We start from the raw sequence: 24,123 nt of genomic DNA, 5'->3' as shown, positions 1-24,123 counted from the left end.
CCGAAGTTTACAATTGGGTGCTGCGAGGTGTTCGTGGGCTTCCACTGGTTGCAATTGTTGAATTCATTGTCCGCGGGTGTACCGATTACTTTCGGGAGCGGTTCAATAAAAATCAGATATTCATGCGAGATCCAGACAGAAATTTTGGATTCAAGGTAACAGAATACATGACTAAGAAGGCAGAAAGCGCCCGGCTACACCATGTACGGCAATGTGGAACACAGGAGCTCAAGTTTGAGGTATCTCCTAAAGATAGGGCGCGACATGGCATGAGGCGTCAAACTCCTGTAAAGGAGTGCATTCTCAAGTTCGATGGAACTTGTTGTTGCTCATGCATGAGGCCCAAGTTGCTGCACTTACCTTGTTCTCATGTAATGGCTGCTTGTGCAGATATTGGACATCCTATCGATATATATGTTTCACATTACTTCAGAAAGGAGACAATTGCTAGCACCTGGCAGTATGAGATCTATGGGTTCCGTTTGGTTGGATCGTTCACTGAGACAGCGAATCCTGTTATCTATATTCCAGACCCAAGATCATCACGGGTTAAGAGAGGACGCCGTCAGTCACGGCGTATTCGTAATGATATGGATGAGTCAGAGCTCCGTCCGAGGATACAACGCTGCAGTGCATGTAATCAGATTGGACACACGTATAAACGTTGTCCAACCAATGATGCTGGCCCCAGTTGTGCTGAAGCTGGCCCTACAGGTGATGCTACAGATGGAAGACCTCCGGTTGCATCAAGAAGTGGGAGACGTCGCCGATCGAGTGCTAGTACGTCATCAGGCATCATTTAGTTGTAATTTTATTTAAACGTTGTTTGCTCATATGTAATATTTGCTGCGTTGAGATTCTATCAGACCTAGATACGTATTTGTAATATTTGCCGCATTGACTGAAGACACAATATTTGGATTCATGTATTTGTAATATTTGTAATGTTCATTATCATATTATTTTATTTTAAATGGCTTCATGTATTGTACTATCGTAATATTTAGATTCTACGTTGCAAACGTTATCGTTTAACTATCTTCGTACGAGTTTTCGATACCGTAATCTTCTTTGAAAAATTGAATTAAAATTTTATGTGCATACATAAGAGTATGGCGAATGAATCTTATATTTGAAAAAATTCTGAATTTCAAATAGTTTCTGAAACAAATAATCTAAGAAAAATTTGACAAAAATGGACCAGGAGCATAAGATTATAGGTTTTACAACTTTATAGGTTTTAGAACTTTGACTATATATTAGATATTAAATAATATCACATTAGAGAATAACAATAGATTTTAATTAGAAAAGGGTTATAATTAGGTTTAGTTAACATTTCAAATTTGAAAAATTCAAGACAAAAGAAGTTAAATTTACATCAAATTTGAGTTTGAAACTTTGCACAAAGGTACCTAGAGTTTATAGAATAGTCATACCAAACTTCATAAACAACAAAGCATGAAATCCTAAAGTTATGCATAAACTTTTCTTAATCTTAGTTTTAAAATAGGAGTAAAAGTATTTTGTTTCAAACTAAACTCCATTAACAAAAGTTATAGAGTTTGAAATCTACTTTCTAACAAAACTAGTTTTACTATTTTTGGATTTTTCTGTGAATTGTTACGAATTTTGGAAGCCAGAAAACACATACACATGAAATAACAGTGCACCGGGAGGCATCCCGCCCAGTTGCCGGGCGGGAGGCTTCCCGCCCAGTGGCCGGGCGGGAGGCCTGCTTCAGGGACCACTTCGCGAATAAAAAAAGTTTTTTTATTCGCGAAGAGGTCCCTGGAAATTTTTTTGAGCATCCCGCCCTATGGTTGGGCGGGATGCCTCTTTCCGCCCTCCCAGCGGGCGGGAGGTACCCATTTCCCTAAATTTCTCCAACTGGCACCCCTTTTTCGAATTTTGTTTTTTTTTTATCCCCTTTTTAAAAAAAACTCAACGGATAAGTGGCAGCAAGGAGAAGGTGGAGACGACGAAGCCATGAAAATGACGGGCTGCTTGTAGATTTTTATACTGCGAGGAAGTTTGGCGTGCTCGGTCATGGAACAGAGTTCCTCGCACTAAATTTTAAATTTTAATCCCATCACGTTGGATGTTTGACGCCAACTAAAAGTATTAAATATAATTTAATTATAAAATCAATTATATAAATAGAGGTTAATTCACGCGATGAATCCGTTAAGCCTAATTAATCTATAATTTGACTATACAGTGCTACAGTAAATATGTGCTAATGATGCATTAATTAGGCTTAATAGATTCATCTCGTGATTAGCAACGGCTTACGATTAGTTTTATAATTAACTCATATTTAATCTTTATATTTAGCATCCAAATATTGAATGTGATCCGGACTAAAAATTAACCCCTGAACTCAAACAGCGGCGGTGGCAACTCGGCTCTTCCCAATTCCTTTCCCTGACTTGGCATGCATGATTGATCCGATTTCTAACAAGGGAAAGAACGAATGATTCTTTCCTGAAGAGGCATGTGATAGAACAAGAGAAAAATCCGGTTTACACTCTCGAAATATCACAAAAAACTAATTTTCAATCTTCAACTATAAAATCGAATAATATAGCCCATCCAACCGTTACAGCAGGGTAAATTTGGGTCTTTGGATAGTCTTGAAGGTAGTTTTCTATTTTATAAAAGATAAAAATATTCAATTTTAAACTTAAAAAAATCATGGAACAGACAAAGGGTGGCAGTGCATGCACGATTGATCCGATTTGGGGGCGAATGTGATAGAACAATACTACTACTATTGTGAACGAGAAAGGTGAAGGGAAGTTCTGCTACCAGCCCAGATGATTATGAAGGCCCAGGTCCAGGTACGGAGAATTGTGAAAGGCGGCGCAGGCAAGAAAGGCCCGATCCAACGCCAGAGTTTTCGGCCCATAATGGACCCGGTACGATGTAGCGTCGCCATGTTTTTTTTAAAAAAAAATACTGTAGGAGCATTGCCAAATCATATAGAAGGAGAAGCAAAATTTCATACAAACATGCTAAATGTTACATAAAACCAAAAACTCACACTCACTAAACTGAAGAAATTAAACATGAAAACTAAAGTACACTAGGTACTCTCAAGGCTGCTTGCCGCGAGCCTGTCTCCTTCTTGATGAAAACAACCACTTGTGAAGCGAGCAGCAAGACTCCGTCGAAGATCCTTCCATTACGCTCCTTCCAGATGTTCCAGGCCATGTACACAAGCAAAGCAGCTGCAACCCTACCCTCACAGTTAGGCAGGTGCAAGAGAGAGTTTTTCCACCAATCTACGATCTCCACGTCTGGCTCCGGTACTTGGACAAGACCTGCTGACCAAACCTCCATCAGATGCCACACCTCTCGTGCGTAGACACACTCCAGGCACGGATGTAGCGTAGCCATGTAACAACAGAACTTGCTACTTCACAAAATCACAATCCAACCAGTTCCTGAATCCATCCTACTTCTTTCTCCGATCTCTTTTCTCCTATAGCTTGAAGCGTGCTACCTGCTACGTCGTCCCGAAATGGCCCTGAAGCGTCGAATACGTGCCCCTGAAGCGTGCTAAGCCGTCGTGAAATGGCGGTGTTCTGATCGCATCTCATCTAGTCGTCCAGCATCTGCCACGAATGGGTTAAATTTTGCAGAAAAATTCTCTAGGTTTTCGAAAGGTAACTAGCATCTGAAACAGTCCCTCATGAACAGTAATTAATGTTATGAATGGACCTAGGTTCCAAAATATTTCAACCCAAAGAAGAAAAGAAATTCGATTTTGTTTCTTTTGAAAAAAATGCAGGCGCACCTATGTGGTAAGGTGCGCGAGATTGTTCCTAAAAAATTCGATTTTGAGTCAATTTTGCGGAACAAATCGTCTAGATTTTCAAAAATTAATTCAGTGTCAAGATAGCCGCTCATGAACGGTAAACACACTAATTGTTTTTATGGATGGACCCTGAGTTCCAAAATATTTGAACCTGAAGAAGAAAAATTCCGATTTTGAGTTAATTTTGCAGAAAACCTCATGCCGTGATTTTTATAAAAAAAATACTGCCACCCCCCAACTCGCAGCGCATGCGTCGCCCTAGCCTCTATCTCTCTTCATACGTCTCCCTTCCTCCCTCTGACCTCTTGTCTTCAACGCTTGTTCCTAGCACAGTCGCTACCGCTTTCTCCTTCCACATGACTTTCGAAATTTTACCTTTCCTCCTAACATAATGATGATAATTGACACGACGTTGCTAAAGATTTTACCTTTCCAAATGTTCCAGATTCAGGCTGCTATAATGATAATTTTTACAAAATGGATGTTGCTAATAATGATGATTATAGTATACTGAATTATGGCCAAGTGTTTCTTATTTTTATGAGATTTTCTATATTTTACCTTTTTTCTAACACGTCTTGTGAGAATTAACATGGCTCCATTTAATACTAGTAAGACTGTTAAAATTAATTCGGAAGAAGAAATCCCATGCTCTAACACGGCATATCATTATGTATTAGCAAAATTTGCAGTTCATAGTAAATTGTATTTATCTATGTTATAAATCTCTATAATTGTAGATTTGGAACAATCTTAAATTGTATTACTGCAGTAATGGCTACCACAATCCCAATTTAGTGGTAATAATAAGGGTGTGTTTGGTTGGACTTTTCAACCTGCTTTTGCTTCTGTAAAAGCCAAAAGCCAACCAAATAACTCAAAAAAACCCTAGATGTTTTTGCCAAAAGCAGCTTTCACCGCAGTACAAATGCAAAAACACTTCTCCTGCTTTTAGTGCCTTTTCGGGCAAAAAATTACCCACCTGTTACTGATTATAAAAAAACGGTTCGCTCTTCTATTCTCCGTCTGATCCCCCGACTTCCACCCGTTCGACTCCTCCCGTCTCCCCAACGCCTCCCACCCGCAGCTAGAGGTTGGGCCGCCTCCGCCCCCACATCGCTGGTCCGCCGGCAGGCCGCCACCCCTGCGCCACCCCGGCGGCCGCCCCGGCTGTCGCCCTGGAGGCGGCGGCCGCCCCGGCTGTCGCCCTGGAGGCGGCGGCCGCCCCTGCAGGTAGTCTTTCCTCCTCTGTATTTTTCCCTTGTATCCAAGCTTGTTGCTCTATCCATTGGAGAATAGGAGAGAAAGTTTAATTCAAGAATGTATAATTGTTTGGTGAATTGGAGGATGTATGATTAGTACTTGTTGCATGCAAATTAATTGGAAAATTTTTTGTTGGCTCAAGAATGGGTGACAAGGCAGATTGGGGTGATATTTTTTTTTGAGGCATTTGTACGATGCATGCAAAGAAGAGATAGAAGCTCGGGAATAGGCCATTGGGAATTTTCACTACTACCGGTTGGAAGAATCTTGTATTCAAGTTTGCAGAAAAATCTGGTGATAAACTGTAACATCCCAATTTTTGTTCTTGCTTAAACTGCTGCTTAATATTAAATAATCAATTTAATCAATCAAAAGTACTCCAAAGACAGTAATCATATAAGTTACTTAAAATTTTCTCTCACTCTGTTCTCATCCCAAAATAAATAAATAAATAAATAACATGTCCGTCATGTTCTTCCGTGTCGATCCACAACCGATCCGTGTCGATACCTTTCGGAGTAAATTGGAAGCCTAACAAAATTTCTTTCCAACGTAACCCTGTGAATTTCCTATTACCCTTCTTCCTCCTCACTACAGAAGCGTCACCAAAGCTTGCCATTCCTTCTCGCAGAATTCTCCCGAACCCACCGTACAGCACACTTCATCCCAACCACCGTTTACCTTTTACCCCGAAACCTACGAAGTGTCGCAGCACGCTTGCTAGCTTTGCGTGATATTCCGGCAAATTTGCCTGCCCTCCCTCTGCCTTTACGCACGCCGCGACGGCAAGACGGACAGCCTCGGCAGTCGTGTACTCCACCGATTTCGCACGCGCCGAAGTCTCCGGAAGCAGCCGTACGCAGGCTTTACTACGGTAAACGATCACCAGTGCGAAGCCAGCCCACTACCAGCCTTCTCCTACCTCTGCACACCGTGAAAACGTATCACTCTGCTGACCCGTTGAGCGAACTCACCCTGAATAGCGAGCGAGCAGTCCGCGCTCGTACTGTGCGTGCGTCTACGCGCACAGGAGCCGGCGAGATTTTTCCCGGTGAAGCACCGCTTTTCTTCCTCTATTTAAGAAGAGCCTGTGGCCTCTCGAGCACCCCTACTCCATTTGACCACCACCTCCCGACCAGCTGCAATTAATCGAGCTCGAGCTTCTTTGTTCTTTCCAATCCCCAACTCGTCGCCTTCGTCGATCTGCAGCAGAGAGAGATTCCTGAGCCGACCGGAAGCAAGGTGAGCACCAGCAGATCCTTATCTACCTTTCCCCTCTGTTGGAGCACCCTGCCCGTCGGTTTCCCTTGCCAGTCCGAGCTCTGCTCGTGGCCATGGCGGCTGAAGAGCGGAGCAAAGAGCGCTGCCTCCGTTTCCCCTATCTAATCCATCTACCTAATAAGCTAGAAGCCACTAAACAGGCCTTAGGCCATTGTGCCTTGCGCACAGGCCAACCAGAACTAAACCAAGCCCACTTAAGTCTAATCACGTGGAGTAGGCCCACAACTAATCCATTCCTTTTATTTTCGTATTTACCCAAACTCACTACACTGATCAGACCATAGCTCACTCATCTGAACTCCGTTTGACCCAATTCTTTTTCCTAAATTCATATAAAAGCAATAGCTATCAAAAGAAACCAATGTTTGTGTGATGTGCTGATGTTTGCTATGTGTGTATGCTGTGTGCTTGCGTGTTGCGAATCGGAAGCAGAACCCGTAAACGAAGGAGACCCGGAAGGACCGAACAATCCGGAGTTCGACGCGGAGGACAACTACGCCAGCGAAGGCAAGTCTCATCGATCCCTGCTTGATCATATTGCGCCTATTGTGAAGATCTACCCGTACAACTTTTAGTATAGGTTATTGCATGCGATGCTGAAATTTGCCGAGTGATTGAGATGAACCTAGTTACTACCTTGTTAGCATATTGTTGTGATGTCTTGCATGATGATTGCCTATTGTCCTTGGATATGCTAAGTTGAACCTGATGTGCGTTGAGATGTCGACCGGGGCAGTGTTGGGATAGTGGATGTGTAAGCGCTACCGTGGTGGTAGACTTACGTTCGAGTGCTACCAAGGTGGTAGGCTCGATGTTGAGATGTTGAGGATGGTTACTGCCCTGGTGAAACCCAAGGACCAAGTTGTTTTGCCATCTCACCTAACCTATGTTCAGTGCGACCACGCGTTCCGGAATGGGACGGACTTAGCCTAATCCCACTGGCTAGCCTGGTAGTCGCGCCGAGGTGGATGTGTTTATGCATGGGTGGAGACCGAGAGTGGTCAGGACCCGAGGGTATGTGGGCGGCTAGGCGAGGTTATGCCATGGCTGGGTGTCGGCTATGTCGATACTGTCTCTGGTAGCATCGTGCGTGTGGGTACAGCGTGCTACCTCTGCAGAGTGTATAAACCCATTCGAATGGCCGTGTCCTCGGTATAGGACAGGTTACGGTGTGGACATAACAACGAGGATCCTAGCCCTGTTTGAGTTGGTTACTGGTGAGATGAACCTAGAAAGCTTGATGTTTGTCACCTTTTTATTGCATTCGTTATTGCATTATTTATCTACTTAATCATTGCATGAGTATCTGCTTTAACCCCCTTTCATAGGGTGAGGTGGGACTTGCTGAGTACTTTTGTACTCACCCCTGTTGTTGCTATGTTTTCCAGAGGATCCTGATTACGTTCCAGAAGACGTCGAGTAGTCCGTGCCCGCACCCAAGTTTGTGTTCGTGGAGCCATAGTCTAGTAGTAGTGTCGATAACGTGCGAAGAGCAGCTTGGTGCCTATATGTTGTTCGTAATCGTGTTCCTAGTGTTTGTGATCTTCATGATGATCTGTGTAAAAATAAAGTTTGTATGACTTTGGTTCCACCTATGTAATGTATTGTATTAGAGACTGTTATCTGGTATATTAATACATTATAAACACCGATCCTCTGGGTCGGAGCGCTTCATAAACGTACCAAAAAAATAATTGAAAAATGATTATACATTTTCTATGGAGTTCAAGAATCTTGCCACTGAGCTTGGATGGGATGAGATTAAACAAACTGTGAACTGCTCGGATGAATGGTGGGATGAACATCTTGCTATAAGTGGAATAATCTGATTTTGGTATTTTTTTCACTAATATTTGTTATATACAGTGCCTTGCTAATTTTATTTTTATTTAATCTCAGAGGTGCAACAATAAAGAGAAAATAATAAGATGCCCTCATTCGAAGTTCCAGAAACAAGGTCCAAAATTTCTTGATGATATGCATTATGTGTTTGGCAAGGCACATGTTAGTGGGTCTTCCGCATCATGTCCTGAAAATATATCTTATGATGATGCAAGTGATGAGGATGAGGATATGATACCAAAACCTGTGAGAATGTTGAGAATACAAGAAACACAGAAAAAAGAAACGCAAGGGGGCATCCACTGATGCTGAGGAGAAGGATGAGAAGAGCCCTTTCTTTCGTTTGTATAAGAACACTTGTTAGAAGATAGAAATTGCTATAGAGAAGATCTCCACAAGTATTGAAGCATCATCTGCTTCTCTAACCAATCATGTTCAATGACTATGAAGATGGTGAAAGAATATGGGGTGGAAGAAGGAACTGCTCTAATATACACAGCCACCTCACTTATTGTGAAGCTAGATTTTATGTTTTAACTCTTTAGGAACAATTGAGGGAAGGCTCGATTTGATTAAGAGGGAGCATGATGGACGCCAGTGATTTCTTGATTTCATGTTTTCATGTTCTAATGTTTCCATATTCTGAACCATTTTATTATCTCAAGGTCATATACCATTCAAAGATCTGAACCAATTTGGCATGTAAAATACTAGTTTCTATTATTATTATTATGTTGTGTTGAACCAAAAATATTATTGTTCTTCCGTACAGGGATGAAAAATTGGCAGATGTCGTTAAAAAAGGGCAAAAGGGATTCTTGATACTAGCTGAACTAGCCCAACATTCTGCTATCATGGGAGAAATGGGAGAGTTGTACAATGAGCGGTACTTACACAAAGGTAAATACAGGGAAACGACAGAAACTGGAATTCAATAGGTGATGAGGTTCATGGGTTGTCCAAGGTATTTTTATAAGATGTTTCGGATGATCGTCGAACTTTTTATGGCACTTCATGACTTGTTAGTCTCTACCAACAGATTGATCTCTACCAACAATGTTTCATCCATTGAGTCATTGGCGATGTTCTTATGGATTGTCGGAGGACCACAATCATTTTCACAAGCTGAAAATCGTTTCACTCGATCACTTTGGACGGTTCACATGAAGTTTCATGAAGTGTTGAAGTGTATGCACAAGTTAGGTAAAGAAAATATTATTCCGAGAGATCCTACTTTTTCTATGGATCATGCAAGGATGGGAGAGAACCGTTTTTTGCCATACTTCAAAGGTGCAATTGGAGCAATAGATGGTTCACATGTGAAAGTGGTTAACCACACATGTCATCACAGATATACATCTCAGAATGTACTAGCAATTTGTAACTTTGACATGAGGCTTACCTTTATTGTTGCTGGTTAGTCAGGTGCTGCATATGACATGCGTATCCTCGATCATGCATGGGCAATTTTTCCTTCATTTCCCGTGCCTCATAAAGATATGCATGGTACATCATTTTCTTTATTTTACGTTAGTTGTACTTGTATTGTTTATTTTGCCTCACTTGCTTACTTTTATAGGAATAAATTATCTTGTGGATTCGGGTTATCCAAACCGAATAGAGTATCTTGCACCTTATAATGGAAGCACATATCATATATCCGAATTTTATTTTCAGCATCTTATAGGCCCTCCTCAAGTAAAGTATGAGGTGTTCAATTTTTTGCATTTGTCCCTTTGAAATATAATTAAAAGGTCTTTTGGAGTCTTGAAGCAGAAGTGGCGTATTTGGAAGAGCATGCCAAGTTTCTCACCTCGTACTCAGAAGTATATGGCTTGTTTTGCTTTGCATAATTTTATCCGTGATAGCAATTTGCGTGATAAGAAGTTTGAGAGATGTGATGCTGATGAGCAGTACTTGGTACCATTTACAAGTGGCACGGTACAAACATAAGGGGATGAGAGTGAAGATGTAGAGAATAAGGATACCATGAATACCATTCGTAATAAGATCGCTGATAATTTGGTTAGTGCGAGAGAAGGATAGTTATGTTGAGATATATCATAATTTTATAAGCTCTTTAGTTTGTGTAATTGCTACAGTTCTATTTATGTGGACCATATGGATGAAAAACTTAGAAAATTTAATATTTTTCTTTCGAAAAAATATATTTACATGCGAAATAGTGAACATATTAGATTTATATTTACAGTTTTTTCACAGCAGCTTTTCTACAGACCATAGCGTGCAGCAGTTTTTTCAAAAATCACAACCCAACCAAACACACCGTAAATATATTTACTACAGAATGTGTGTCTATCACACAGTGAACATATTAGATTTGTACGAGTATTTTGTATGTAGACAGTCCCACAAATCTTCAGAGGTATTACAGGTATTTCACCCACAGCACACAGCTGCTCTGACCAAAAGGTCTTCTGATTTTCCCACAACAGTTTTTTCACAGCAGCTTTTCTACAGACCATAGCGTGCAGCAGCTTTTTCAAAAATCACAACCCAACCAAACACACCGTAAATATATTTACTACAGAGTGTGTCTATCACACAGACAATTTTAAATGCACAAGTATACACTAAAGTTGCCTATTTTAGTTAATACTATATATAGATGGGCACAGGATCAAAAGTCAGCGGTTGGTCACGTAGGACGACAGTAGGCATAGGTCACGTGGGGGCGCAGGCGTGTCCGCGTGTGATGCTCTGATATTTTCTTGGACGCAGTCTGCAAGCACATGTTTGTTCTATCACTGATATAGCCTCAGTGTTTTTTACTTAATTATCTGTCCCCAAATCGATACCAGTGACATCGCAATCATGGTCATCCACCAAACGACGTACTCGAAAGTAAATGGAAGATGCTACCTACCTCCGATGACTTCCCTAATCCCTACATCACAGAAGTGATCCACAGCCACAACCAGAAACACATCTCCAAGAGCCAAAGAAGGAGAAGAGGGGAAGCCAGATCCATGGCTGCGGTGCTGCTGGAGAGCGCGTCAACCGGTGTGATAAACTCGGTGATGGAGAAGCTGGCTGCTCTAATGGGGGAGCAGTACGAGCAGCACAAGGCCGTCCGGAGGGACGTGGCGTTCCTCAGGGACGAGCTCGGCAGCATGAACGCCGTCCTCAAGAAGCTCGCCGACATGGAGGAGCTCGACCCGCAGACGATGGAGTGGAGGAACCAAGTGATGGGTACGGCGTTCGACATCGAGGACTCCATCGACGACTTCACGCACCAGGTCGGTGGCAGTGTCAGCGCCGGCGATGCTGGCTTCGTTGCTAAGATCCGCCAGTACGTCAACGAGCTCAGGGTGCGCCACCGTTTCACCAAGCAAATCCAGGAGCTCAAGAGCCGGGTGATCGAGGTGAGCGAGCGCCGGAAAAGGTACAGGGTTGACGATGGAGGCTCCTCTACCTCCAGCTGCGTAGCGATTGACCCCCGGATGACCGCGCTGTATGCGGAGGCAGCCAACCTTGTGGGCATCGATGGTCCGATGGGTGAAATCATCAGGTTGCTGAACAATGGTGGCGATGAACCAGGACGACGGTGTCTGAGAGTGGTGGCCATTGTTGGGTTCGGAGGCCTTGGCAAAACAACAGTTGCCAATGAGGTGTACCGTAAGCTTGGTGGGCAGTACAACTTCAAGGCTTTCGTGTCAGTGTCCCAAAGGCCCGATCTGATGAAGCTTCTTAGTAGGATCGTCTATAAGGTTGGGATGCCACAGCTGAATCATACCAACGAAGTGGAAGATCTCATTGAGAACGTCAGGGAGTTTCTAAAAGACAAAAGGTGGTGTGCTTTTTCCTCTGTACCAAACCGTTTCTTTTGCTGATACATCAGATGCGCTAGTGGCCGACGGCTAAGTTATTCTTTCAGTTGCATTTTTTTTCACTTCTTTTAAATTTACGAAAATATTGCAGATACCTTTTCGTGATTGATGACATATGGGATGCATCGGTATGGGAAATTCTTCGCTGTGCATTTCCAGATAATGAAAAAGGGAGCAAAGTAATCGCAACTACACGAATTGAGACAGTGGCCAAGGCATGTTGCACCTATCGACGTGAGTTCATTTACCGGATGAAACCTCTTGATGATCAGAACTCAGCAAAATTATTCTATAGTAGAGTCGGATATGTTTGTGCCCAGCCGCTTACAGAGATTGCAAATGAAACTTTACAGAAATGCGGTGGTCTCCCACTCGCCATTATAAGCATTGCCAGCCTATTGGCTAGCCAGCCAGCCAGGTCAAGGGAGCAATGGAAGTTTGTGTGCAGTTCCCTGAGCTCAAATTTGAGGACAAATCCAACTTTAGAGGGGATGAGACAGGTACTGAAACTCAGCTACGACAATCTTCCTCCCCATCTTAAGACATGCTTATTATATATTGGTGTGTACCCAGAGGATCACTCCATTGAAAAGGAAGATCTGGTGAGGCTATGGGTTGCTGAAGGTTTTGTCAGAAAATTGCATGATCAAGGTGCAGAGGAAGTCGCTGGAAGTTATTTCAACGAACTCGTCAACAGGAGCATGATTGAACCTACATACATCGATTACAACGGTGAGGTGTGGAGATGCAAAGTGCATGACATGATGCTTGATCTGATCAGAATGAAGTCAGAGGAAGAGAGCTTCTTGAGGGTGGTAGACAATGTACATGACATAAGCACATCACTGCAGGCCAGGGCTCGTCGGCTTTCCCTTCACTTGGATTTTAGAGCAGATCAAGAGACAAAAGCTGCAGCAAGCTTAAGTGTGTCACATATACGATCATTTACTCTGTTTGGCAACACCTACTTCATGCCTCCTCTCTCTGAATTCAAGTTCATCAGGGTCCTGAATCTGAAAGACTGGAGCAGTGATGGGGAGGATACCATTGATCTGACGCCAATCGCCAAACTGTATCAGCTAAGGTATCTGAATGTTAGAAGGGAAGCACGGCTGCCAGCCCAAATTAGGACCCTGGAACGTTTGGAGACGCTGGACATGGATAAGCTTGACGGTGATGTGCCGTCAGATATCGTTCATTTGCGTTGCTTGTTGCATCTGCTTGTTCCTTACGGTAAAAGCCTGCCTGATGGAATCTGCGCAATGAAGTCCATGCATACTCTACGGCACTTTGATTTGGCCATGAACTCGGTGGATAATTTTAAGGGCCTTGGCGAGCTTACCAACCTTAGGGATCTCAGGATCACATGCACTGGCAGAGTCCCTCAGCAGGGAATCAGGGACACCTTGTGGTCTTCTATAGGCAAGCTTATCAACTGCAAACTGAGGGCTCTAACTTTTCCTCCCTATGGTCCTGTCGACCTGCCTCCTCCGGCCACTGAATCAGATGGTTCGACCATTTCTCAAGCTGAGGGCCATCTTGAGATACTCGAGCTTTCCTCGACCATGTTTCCCCAGGTTCCAAGCTGGATTGGCCAGCACCATAAGCTCTCCAAGCTGGCACTTTCAGCTGACATGCTGAAGCAGGATGGCGTCGATTTGCTCGCTCAGCTGCCTAACCTCTACCACCTGGAGATGAACATCCGGAAACCCCTGAAAGAGAGAATCCTGGTCCGCGGCGGCTCTACGGCATTCCCAGTTCTCAGGTACCTGCAGCTCTCTTGCTTCGGGCCGTGGCTCCGCTTCGAGGCAGGGTCGATGCCCAACCTCCGGGCGCTCGGGCTCAACCAGCATGGGCGCGGGCTAGAGCGCTACGGCCCCTCCATGCTCGAAGGCATGGCGCACCTGCTGAGGCTCAAGCAGGTCCATGTTGTGATCGCCAATGGATTCAGCAACGGCACCGCGAGGCCAGGTGTTACGGCTGCCGATGCTGAGGCTGCGTACAGGAAGGCCCTCAGCACGCACCCAGGGCATCAGAGCATCGAGATCAATGTTACCCTTTTCTGTCTAGTGTTGACGCCCCCTGCTTTCCTCTACGATTCTGACGACGGCCAGTAACCGAGGGTACTGTACTGTACCTGCATACACAACCAATTCTTTTGCTTTTTGTCCACTCGGTTTCTTCAGATCGCTTCGTTTTGATTGGTCTGTTTGGTGTTGCCAGGCACGTTCCGCTGATCATGGGTGCTGTTTGAGGTAGGAATTCACGACTATGGGAGGCATGTGAGTAGCTTGCATCCATGTTGAATTTCAGCTATTAGTCTCCTAAGTAAATGTCTTATGAAATTTTGTATGCGTATACATTTTATATATAATTTCTTATTTGAACATATTGTATAACTTTCGATTTAGTTTAAGCACCTATAATTTGAACCTCATGTGATATGATTCGCAAGCTTAAAGATATGATTGTGCATTTTAAAAGTTTAAGGATCTAAATGACATCTGAGTTAAATTTAAAAACCGACCGGCATTTTTTTAAACAAGAAAAAGATTGACCGCGCACAGACCACCACAACCCTCCATCGGTCGTGCCTGCACTCAACAACAGTCGACAAAGCTTCTCGGCCTCTCGCTCTCGCTTGTTCACATGCCCCAAACGTTAGTGAAACAAACAGGTCACCCAGACTTGACCAAATTAAAGCCGCATTAGTATCGAAAAGTCAGATTCCTACTCGGGATAATCCAGAGCGGATCCGTCCACTCATCCATCGCAGGCGCAGCTGAGCTCAGTATACTTGTGGCACGCGCCGTCGAGCTGGCCTGGCCGCCTCCCTCAGCACAGCCTAGCTCGAGTGCTTTATATACACCCGTGACCCCGGCCGGCCAATCGATCCACTCGACTCCACTTTCCATTCCAGCCTCGCACGGTCGCACCCGCCAAGCAACAAGAAGCATCTTGCGAGTTGCGACCGACGATGTCCACGGGAAGGAGGAGAGGAGGCACGGCGGCGCTGGCGCTCCTCGCCGCGCTGTCCGCGCTCCCGGCGGCGTGCCTCGCCGTGACGTCGCCGTACGTGCGGCCGGCGCCGAGGGCGACGCTGCCCCTGCACAAGGGCGCCGACGACGACGCCGACGGCCAGACGCCGCAGCAGGTACGCCCGCGCCTCTGCTTCAATTCGGTCATGGCGGCGGCCTCTGCATTTCGCCGAGCGAAACCTGACCAGGCTCTGAATTCCTAGTAGTCTCCACGTCGATCTGCGTTCCTAGCAATCTGCATCGATCGCACGGCGATTCTGCGTCAATCAGTAGTCGCCGCTTGTTCCTTGCGATTACACGCTGCACGGGGTGAATGCGTTGGGTGGTTCTGCTGGCCACCCAACTTGAACTAGCACGAGAAGTTGTCTGAACTCTGAAGCGGGTGCAGGAGTCCAACCAGAAATCCTCTGCCCCATTCAGGATAAATACTAGAGTACTTGTTGGATTACCTAGGAGGACATGGATGAATATATAGAGTTGCATTGCATGTGTCTGGGTTCACACTTGGTGCTTGACCTGACGATGCGTTCCATTTGTTCAGCATCACGATCTGACGATCTGGGGTTTCCTGGTTTCCCACTACTCACCTCAAGTCCCAACCTTTTGCTTAATTATCGCTTCTGACGATGTCGGCACGCCCTGACCTTGGTGGGTGCTTTCGTGTTCCCTGCTTGGTGTTCCTCTAATCACGGGCCCTGGAAAAAAAAAGTGACTTTAGGTTATTAGTGTTGCTGATGGGGCACTTAATCGAAAGCCGGAGCTAATAATGCTGCGGTCATGATTGATCCGGGTCGGTGCTCTTCATCTTTTCCTTTTGTCTTTCTTTTTTTTATTGCAAGTAACTAGCTAGACAACGTCATGGAGCAATGTTTCATGCATTATTATCTGCATATACCTGGTATAATTCGATATTGCTTGTGTGAATACCATCAGTTTTTCTTTGAGGGCGTGTGAATACCATCATTGCAAGTATACCTAGGAGCCAGTACTATTTTCTTGGACAGTGGTCATGTCAGGGCACAGTGTGAAAGCCGCACTAGCTTGAGACGTTCACACTTGCACTGGAAGACTACTGCTTCATCTATGGAACATCAACACTGTCTCCACTATGACACTTTGATTAGCAATATATATATATATATAAATATTTTTTATGGAAAGAGTTTCATATTACAAAAATATTTTCAACAAAAAATTCTAGTAAATAGCAATCTTGTGTTGTAAATATGTATATGTAAATTTGAGATATCACTAGTCGAAAAGATTAAAAATTTAAACTAGGAGAAACGTAGATGGACTAATATTTCTGGTCAAATCGAGAGAGCAATGACACGCCACGCAGTGTATGAGATTTCTGGATGTAAACAATAAGTATTTATCAGAACAAGAAAACAGCACTGCAAGAACTGAAAAGCAAAGGCAGGGAAATGCAGGTGTATATGTATCTGTTTCAGACTTTGGAGTCAGCAGTAAAAATTTTTAGATATGGCTAGCAAAGCAATCTTACTATGACTGTGACGTTGTATTCTTGCCATGTTTCGTCATTATCACTGTGACCTGCCTAGTACTTGAGAAAAAAATGGAAAGGCACATCAACAGAGTTAGGAGACAGGGTGCTGCCACTGCCACGTTTTGAGTTATTACAAAAGTTTCAAGCAAATTTGTGTCTCTCTTCCTACAGCTCCTTAAACATCAGCAGACACGTACAGCAGAAATTTGATCAAGCAATGATCGCTGCTGATAAATTTTTGTAGCAAATTTCAGGTGCATATATCAATGGTAGGAGCTGACAAGATGAGGGTGACATGGATCACCGACGACGCCGCGCCGGCGATCGTCGAGTACGGCACGACGTCAGGCCAGTACCCGCTGGCGGCAACCGGGAACACGACGACCTACTCCTACGTCCTCTACAAATCCGGCAACATCCACGACGCCGTCATCGGCCCACTGCAGCCTAGCACGACCTACTACTACCGGTGCAGCTCCAACCCGTCGCGCGAGTTCTCCTTCCGGACGCCGCCGGCCACCCTCCCCTTCAAGTTCGTCATCGTCGGTAAGTTACATGGATTCTCGTGTTCGGGTCCAGCTGCGCCCATGGCGTGTTTTGATGGACATCGTCGTCGATGTGTGCAGGTGACCTTGGCCAGACGGAATGGACGGAGTCCACGCTGAAGCACATCGCCGCCGCCGACTACGACGTGCTCCTCCTCCCCGGCGACCTGTCGTACGCCGACCTCGTCCAGCCACGGTGGGACTCGTACGGCCGCCTCGTGGAGCCGCTGGCGAGCGCGCGGCCGTGGATGGTGACCGAGGGCAACCACGAGGTGGAGAAGCTCCCCGTCGTCGAGCCGGCGCCCTTCAAGGCCTACAACGCGCGGTGGCGCATGCCGCACGACGCGGGGGCCACGCCGTCGGGCGACAACCTCTACTACTCCTTCGACGCGGCCGGCGGCGCCGTGCACGTCCTCATGCTGGGCTCCTACGCCGACCACGCCGCGGGCAGCGCGCAGCACGAGTGGCTCCGGCGCGACCTGGCGGCGGTGGACCGCGGCGAAACGGCGTTCGTGGTGGCGCTGGTGCACGCGCCGTGGTACAGCAGCAACGAGGCGCACCGCGGGGAGGGCGACGCCATGCGCGGCGCCATGGAGGCGCTGCTGCGCGGCGCGCGCGTGGACGCCGTGTTCGCGGGGCACGTGCACGCGTACGAGAGGTTCGCGCGCGTGTACGGCGGGGAGGAGGACCCCTGCGCGCCGGTGTACTTGACGGTCGGCGACGGCGGGAACCGGGAGGGGCTGGCGGGGAGGTACGCGGACCCGCAGCCGGCGGCCTCGGCGTTCCGGGAGGCGAGCTTCGGGCACGGGCGGCTGGAGGTGGTGAACGCGACGCACGCGCTGTGGGCCTGGCACCGCAACGACGACGACGAGCCGGTGCTCGCCGACCAGGTCTGGATCACCAGCCTCGCCGCCAACCCGGCCTGCCGTCGGAACAACAACTAGCTCGAGCTGTGTGATACGGTAGTCTCGGCTGCAAGTGAACGATCGGACCAAGAAAAAAATATTATTTTTTAATGAAACACTAAAGAAAAATTACGCATCTCAAAAAGAAATTACTAACGCTAATCGAGAGTGCATCGCAACCAAACCAACCATCGCTACAGCTACCACCAGCCTCAGTTTACCGGCGAACTACTCACCCAGCAACTGACAAGTTGGACCCACAGAGCTCTGAGGGCCACATGTCAGTGAGTATTTCGCTGGCCAACCCGAGTCGCTGCGTCCCGCCTCACAGGCTCCCACCATTTCTCACCCGACCCAATGTCCCATCCCACTCACCGCGCCGGCGGCTCCAGCTCAGCCTCCGCCTACTAATGGCCGCCGGATCTCGCCGCCCGCGGCGACCGCGCCGCCGGAGATGAAGCGCCGCCACCTCCCTCCGGTCCTCATCCTCCTGCTGCTCTCGCTCCTCGCCCTCCCCTACCGCCGCCACCTGTTCCTCCCCCGCGGCCCGTCCCGGTACTACGCCAGTGGCGATGACGCGCTCCTCCGCCGGCTCGCCGCCTCCGACGCCGGCGGGAAACAGGTCCTGTCCGAGGCGGCCGCGCTGCTGGCCAACGCCTCGGTGACCTCCTTCCCCAGCATCGGCAACCGCTACCGCCTCCTATACCTCCGCCTCCCGTACCGCGGCAACGACACCTCGGCCCCGCGGGAGCGGGCCGTCTCCCGCCTCCGCGTCCCCTTCGTGACGGTCCCCGACGACGGCCCCTTCCTCGCCGCCTTCCGCGCCTCCCTCCGCTCGTTCGTCCTCGCGCACCGTCTCCGCCGGGGCAGCAATGTCGCCGCCGTCATGGGCGACCTCGCCGGCCTCCTCGGCCGCCCGCGGCGGGAGCACTTCCCCACCTGCGCCGTCGTCGGCAACAGCGGCATCCTCCTCGGCTCCGGCCGGGGCGCGCAGATCGACGCGCACGACCTCGTCGTCCGCCTCAACAACGCCCGCGTCGCGGGGTACGCCGCCGACGTCGGCGCCAAGACCTCGCTCTCCTTCGTCAACTCCAACATCCTCCACTACTGCGCCGTCCGCTCCGCCGTCGCCACCGGCGGCTGCGCCTGCCACCCCTACGGCCGCGCGGTCCCCATGGCCATGTACGTCTGCCAACCGGCGCACCTCCTCGACGCGCTCATCTGCAACGCCACCGCCACGCCGGCCTCCCCGTTCCCGCTCCTCGTCACCGACGTGCGCCTCGACGCTCTCACCGCGCGCATCGCCAAGTACTACTCGCTGCGGCGGTTCGTGGCTACGACCGGCGAGCCGGCGAGCAACTGGGCCCGGAGGCACGACGAGAGGTTCTTCCACTACTCGTCGGGGCTGCAGGCGGTGGTGATGGCGTTGGGGGTCTGCGACGAGGTGAGCCTGTTCGGGTTCGGGAAGGCGGCTGGGGCGAAGCACCATTACCACACCAACCAGAAGAAGGAGCTCGACCTGCACGACTACGAGGCCGAGTACCAGTTCTACCGCGACCTCCAGGCGCGGCCGGAGACGGTGCCGTTCCTCGACGAGGCGCCGGGCTTCAAGGTGCCGCCGGTGAAGCTGTACTGGTGAGTGGTGACCGGTGAAGAGAGCAACGTGCAATTCCTACTTGTTGTACAATTTTTTTTTACGACTTGACAGGTGATTATACATAGAGAATGGTGTACATTATGACAATTGAAACTTGAAAGGGAATGAGAGGTTGGGGAGCTTGTAGAGGGAAAATGCAGCTCAATTTTGTGTTGATCAGATGGGCCAAAATGGTTGTAACTGTTCATGTATTTCGTGTTGTACAATTGTACACTTGATTTATTCATGACTGCATGAGTAAATACTTCAGAAATAGAACACGACATTTTTGGCAATGAAAATGTAATGAGACTGGTTGATGTACCAGATTTAGAATTCGTCAGCTGATAGTGAAGCTGTAACAGGTTGTTTCTGTTAATGCATTATTGTGTTTGTTGTGCAATTCTTACACTTGACTGATAGAGATGTTAAAGCTGAGAAACAAGTGTAAACTATGGGCAATTCAAAGGGAATGAGAATCTGACAGAGGTTTCTGATTGGAAAGTATAGTTCAAGTTTTTCAGTTGAAAGGGGAGGAGAAATGGTACTCAACTATTGTCCAGACTCCAGATGATTCAAATTGTTTGTAAATGTTGACATTACATTTTTGTTGTAACATGTTGCACATGATCAAAACATTCAGACAAATCTGGAGATTTTAGACAGGCGCACACACAAAGGAAATTATGGGCAACTGGAAGGGAATGGCACTGGACAATAACATTGTCAGTTCTCACAAGAAACATGTGGTTGATGGTGACTGTTTGCATTTGTTTATTTTCTTGGTTATAACAAAAACTTACCGAGCTAGCTGACATGTAGGTACGTATCTTTGTTTCACCCCTGCTAGGGAAAAAGGATTAACTGTATAAGTAAATCTATTCAGGTTGGTAGCCTATCTGCTATTAAATCTGTTACAGCTGATGACCAACCAATAAAATTCACTAGAATGAACAACGAATGGTCGAATGCTACAATGGTGTTAGTTGGCTGCCCACTGCTGGTCCCTTGTCACTATAAGCAGGGTGCTAACAGCGAGCTGATAGCGATTCAGCTGACATATAACTCAAGACTGACACCATAACAGTACTGAAGTGCTGTTCCGTCAGCTAGCCTGTACCCCATAATCTCTGCCGAATTTATCTGGCACTGTATCATGCTTTGCATTATGCTTGTGGTCCTTGCAAAGTCCCCAGGTTTGGTCAGAGTTTCATCAAACAATACGGTTTTCGCTTTATCTTACCTTCAAACTCCTACTAAGCCCTCCCAAAACGGGGCCTGGAACGTTCTGTTTTGACAAGCCTTTGCTGGCTTGCTGCCGCATGCAGTGAGCTGACCTATCTGTGATGCACTCCGAGTTTTGACTGGACGAGTCGGGGCCATTTGGATCGCGAAATAACTTTTCTCGTCCATCGAATATTTATATACTAATTAGAAATATTAAATAAGCTGATTGCTAAACCAATTGCACATTAAAGACTAATTCGTGAGGCAAATCCATTAAACCTAACGGTCCATGATTTGGCAACGTTGTGCTACAGTAAACATGTACTGATTAGTTTTAATAGATTCGTCTCGTGAATTAGTCTACATTTATGCAATTATTTTTATAGTTAGCTCATATTTAATCCTCCAAATTAACATCTAAATATTAGATACGATCCCGGCTAAAAATGAGTCCCCGGAACCAAGCAGACCAAGCAGAGGTCAAACACGTGATGGATGGAGCATGAAAGTCATATCTCAAACACGTGATGGATGGACCTCACCGATTCTAGTCAAATTTCAGAAGAGATGCATGCCCCATAAGCCCTGCAAAGGCCCCCTTTTGGCGCAGCTTCGGTGGATTCGGCTTCGGCTACTGTAGCAGTAATGTGGCGAGACGAAGCTGAAGCTGGTGAAGCCATGTTTCCAGGCTTCACCTCTTTCTCAATTCATTTTGAACCTCGATTTTAGTTCTGGCTTCTTGCTACAGTGCAGAATAGTCACACTACAGTACTATTTTTACTGTAGCATGAAGCCGAAGCCAGTTCCGGCGAAGCCGTGCCAAAAGGGCCCTTAACTCCATCGAAGGATGACAGGATGTTGACGGGTCAGTGAGGGGTGAGCGCTGAGCTCACATTCCCTGGTTCCAGTGCCAAACTTGGCATCCACAAAACCATAACTCCTCACTCGCATCGCACACTTCCTTTTCAGAGAAATGAGAAATGCATAGCGAAGACACAGCCCTCCCCCCCCCGTCCTCCCTGGCGACTCGGGGGCGACACTGCGCCCCCACCCACCCCCTCCCCTAGGCCACCGCCGGCCCCCCTCCCTCCCCCCCACCTTGCCAACCTTGGTCCTCTTGCGCCACCGCCGGTCGTCGGGGGCTGGATCCGGCGTCCCCTTTGCCGGATCTGGACTCCCCCCGCTGGAATCTGGGCTCCCTCGGCGGGTTTGGCGGGGGGTCGGCCCTCCACTCGCTAGGGCTCCACTGGTGGCCGGCCCTCCCTCGCCGGGCGCAGCCCTTCCTCACCGGGGCTTGCGGCCACCGGTGACCGGTGCTCCCTCGCCGGGCGCGGCTGCTGGTGGCCGGCCTTCCCTCACCGCTCCCTCGCTGGACGATGCGAGGGCATCGCGGAGGCTCACTTCGATGCCCGTCAGTGGTTGGGCCTGGCCCTCGCGCTAGGGCATTCCGCGGCGGCTCATGCCTTCTGTGCCGCCTGGTGGGTTGAGGGTGTGGTGCACCGCCGCCTCCCTGGTGGCCGGTTTCCGCCGCTTCCGCCTCTTGGTGGGATGGTGGCGTGGTTTGGGTGTGCCTCGGCGGTCTGCCCTTGTCGGGGGGTTTGGTCTGAGTGCTCTGCCCAGGCGCGCTGGTGGTTTCTTTGGCTTTAGGTAGGGAGTGGGATGAAGGCGAAAGCCCAGGGCCTGCTTGCGGGCCATCGACGGCGACGCCCTCGAACGCCGTTTACCTTTTTGAAGGTGTCATTTTTTTTCCATTTCCCTCTTGTCCGGTGTGCTTTCCAGGTGAAAGCCTTGATCATGTTGGTCGGAGTACGACAGTGCTTCTGTGGCGTCGCTCCCTCCTTTAAGGTGTCGTCTTGGAAGCTCTGTTGGATGCTGATGGAATCGTTGCCGAACACCGGCCCCTTGCGCCTGGTCCTGGTGGTAGTCGTCGCTCTCCTCAGGGAGTTCCTGCTTCTGCGCTTGCCTTTGCCTTATTTTGTCCACCTCGTCTGGGTCGCGTAGGTCGTCGTTTGGCGGATGCTTTGCCACCCCTCTTCTCTGGCGGATGCTTTGCTGGCCCTCTTCCCTGGCAGTTACTTTGCCGTCGTTGTGGCGCTAGTAGCTGATCGCTTGGGGCGGATGCTTTGCCGTCTTGGTTTGTCGGTTGGGTGGATGCTTCGCCACCTCCGAGCTCGGAGACCTTTTGCATTCTTGACGATGGTGTATCTTTTTAGCAGGTTCAATTGTTTGGTCGGGTCTAGTTTCATGGGTTCGTGTGAGTTTCCTCCTCCGTTGCTCTTGCTGCTCGTGTTTTGTGTTAGGATCGCTTGCCACTTGCTTGGTGGTGCTTGTAATCACCTTAATAGCCTATGTCTATATCTATTAAAGTTTTTATTGGCCGTATTGTTTTTCTCTTAATGAAATATATGCTCGGATATATTCGCAAAAAAGAAATGCACGGCGACTCTGGATTTTTGCCCCCACCTCTTGTTATCTTTATATGCAGCTCCTAACCTCCTTCTCCTACTCGAGTAGTACAGGAATGCTTGCTATTCCTGTACTCCCATCATAGAATAGGACGTTCGTATCCAACTGCGATCGTGTTCGGTGTTTCTTTTCCAAGATGCATCTGAGCCTGCTCCTGCATTCCTGCAGAGGAGGAGAGGCCTGAGTCCGTGACCGGACAGCAGGAAAGGAGCTTCGCTTCGTTCTGACTGTTGTCATGATGATTGCTCAAGGAAGATATGTCTGTTGTTCACTGGAGCTAGAGCAGTACCGTGCCGTGCTTCAGGTTTTGAGGTCAATGTGTCTAATCAGACCCAAGAACCCAATCTTGGACTCAAACTTTATACTGCAGGTAGCTGCCCCCCGGTAGGGCTTCCACTCTCTAATATCATATGGAATAATAAACAATAATCACATAGAAAAAAAGGAAAAAATGGTGGTCTGGCAGTAATACAGAAGACTTAGAATTTGGACTGAAATGTTGAACAATAGGACATAACTGAACCTGGATATAACAAGGAGCACAAAGTAAAATTTCTCGAAGTGTAGTGTGAGCCGTCGTTCAAAACCAAACCTCGAAGTGACATGCCAATGTCATGATGGAGGCATGGAGCATTTGAAGTATGGGGCTGTTGGAGTTTTGGAGAAGAGAAGACATGCCCTTGCATGCTGATCATCATGAGTTCTTGCCTTGGGACAGTAAGAAATCTGTTGCACA

At 47.6% G+C, this 24,123-nt stretch overlaps 3 protein-coding genes across 4 annotated transcripts; all 3 read left to right on the top strand.

Annotated features, from left to right (window-relative positions):
• Positions 1 to 11,083: 11,083 nt before the first annotated feature.
• Positions 11,084 to 14,497, top strand: LOC112902703 (disease resistance protein RPP13-like). 2 transcript variants are annotated; one of them, XM_025971871.1, is made up of 3 exons: positions 11,084 to 12,020; positions 12,152 to 14,183; positions 14,284 to 14,497. In XM_025971871.1, exons 1-2 carry the CDS (start codon positions 11,086 to 11,088, stop codon positions 14,175 to 14,177), a joined length of 2,961 nt encoding a protein of 986 aa, XP_025827656.1. In that variant the 5' UTR covers positions 11,084 to 11,085; the 3' UTR covers positions 14,178 to 14,183; positions 14,284 to 14,497. The 2 variants fall into 2 exon arrangements, with proteins under 2 accessions (XP_025827656.1, XP_025827657.1); XM_025971872.1 differs by lacking the exon at positions 14,284 to 14,497 and having other exon boundaries at positions 12,152 to 13,843; positions 13,887 to 14,072.
• Positions 14,498 to 14,597: 100 nt separating this feature from the next.
• On the top strand, positions 14,598 to 18,188 carry LOC112902704 (probable purple acid phosphatase 20). Its single transcript, XM_025971873.1, has 3 exons — positions 14,598 to 15,214; positions 16,863 to 17,154; positions 17,235 to 18,188. Exons 1-3 carry the CDS (start codon positions 15,038 to 15,040, stop codon positions 18,095 to 18,097), a joined length of 1,332 nt encoding a protein of 443 aa, XP_025827658.1. The 5' UTR covers positions 14,598 to 15,037; the 3' UTR covers positions 18,098 to 18,188.
• Positions 18,189 to 18,375: 187 nt separating this feature from the next.
• Positions 18,376 to 20,093, top strand: LOC112902705 (sialyltransferase-like protein 2). Its single transcript, XM_025971874.1, has one exon. It carries the CDS (start codon positions 18,513 to 18,515, stop codon positions 19,695 to 19,697), a length of 1,185 nt encoding a protein of 394 aa, XP_025827659.1. The 5' UTR covers positions 18,376 to 18,512; the 3' UTR covers positions 19,698 to 20,093.
• The last annotated feature ends 4,030 nt before the right edge of the window (positions 20,094 to 24,123 follow it).

The sequence above is a fragment of the Panicum hallii genome, chromosome 8 (assembly GCF_002211085.1).
Source record: "Panicum hallii strain FIL2 chromosome 8, PHallii_v3.1, whole genome shotgun sequence".
Lineage (NCBI taxonomy): Eukaryota > Viridiplantae > Streptophyta > Magnoliopsida > Poales > Poaceae > Panicum > Panicum hallii.
The sequence above is the reverse complement of the archived record's forward strand: the minus strand, read 5'-3'. Positions and strand labels throughout refer to the sequence as shown.

Bases quoted from the DNA above. Each gene is read 5' to 3' on its own strand.
- LOC112902704 (XM_025971873.1), top strand. From the start codon at position 15,038: ATGTCCACGGGAAGGAGGAGAGGAGGCACGGCGGCGCTGGCGCTCCTC. The intron at 15,215-16,862 runs GTACGCCCGCGC...AGCAAATTTCAG, and splicing joins ACGGCCAGACGCCGCAGCAG to GTGCATATATCAATGGTAGG. The intron at 17,155-17,234 runs GTAAGTTACATG...CGATGTGTGCAG, and splicing joins CTTCAAGTTCGTCATCGTCG to GTGACCTTGGCCAGACGGAA.
- LOC112902703 (XM_025971871.1), top strand. From the start codon at position 11,086: ATGCTACCTACCTCCGATGACTTCCCTAATCCCTACATCACAGAAGTG. The intron at 12,021-12,151 runs GTGGTGTGCTTT...AAAATATTGCAG, and splicing joins GAGTTTCTAAAAGACAAAAG to ATACCTTTTCGTGATTGATG.
- LOC112902705 (XM_025971874.1), top strand. From the start codon at position 18,513: ATGAAGCGCCGCCACCTCCCTCCGGTCCTCATCCTCCTGCTGCTCTCG.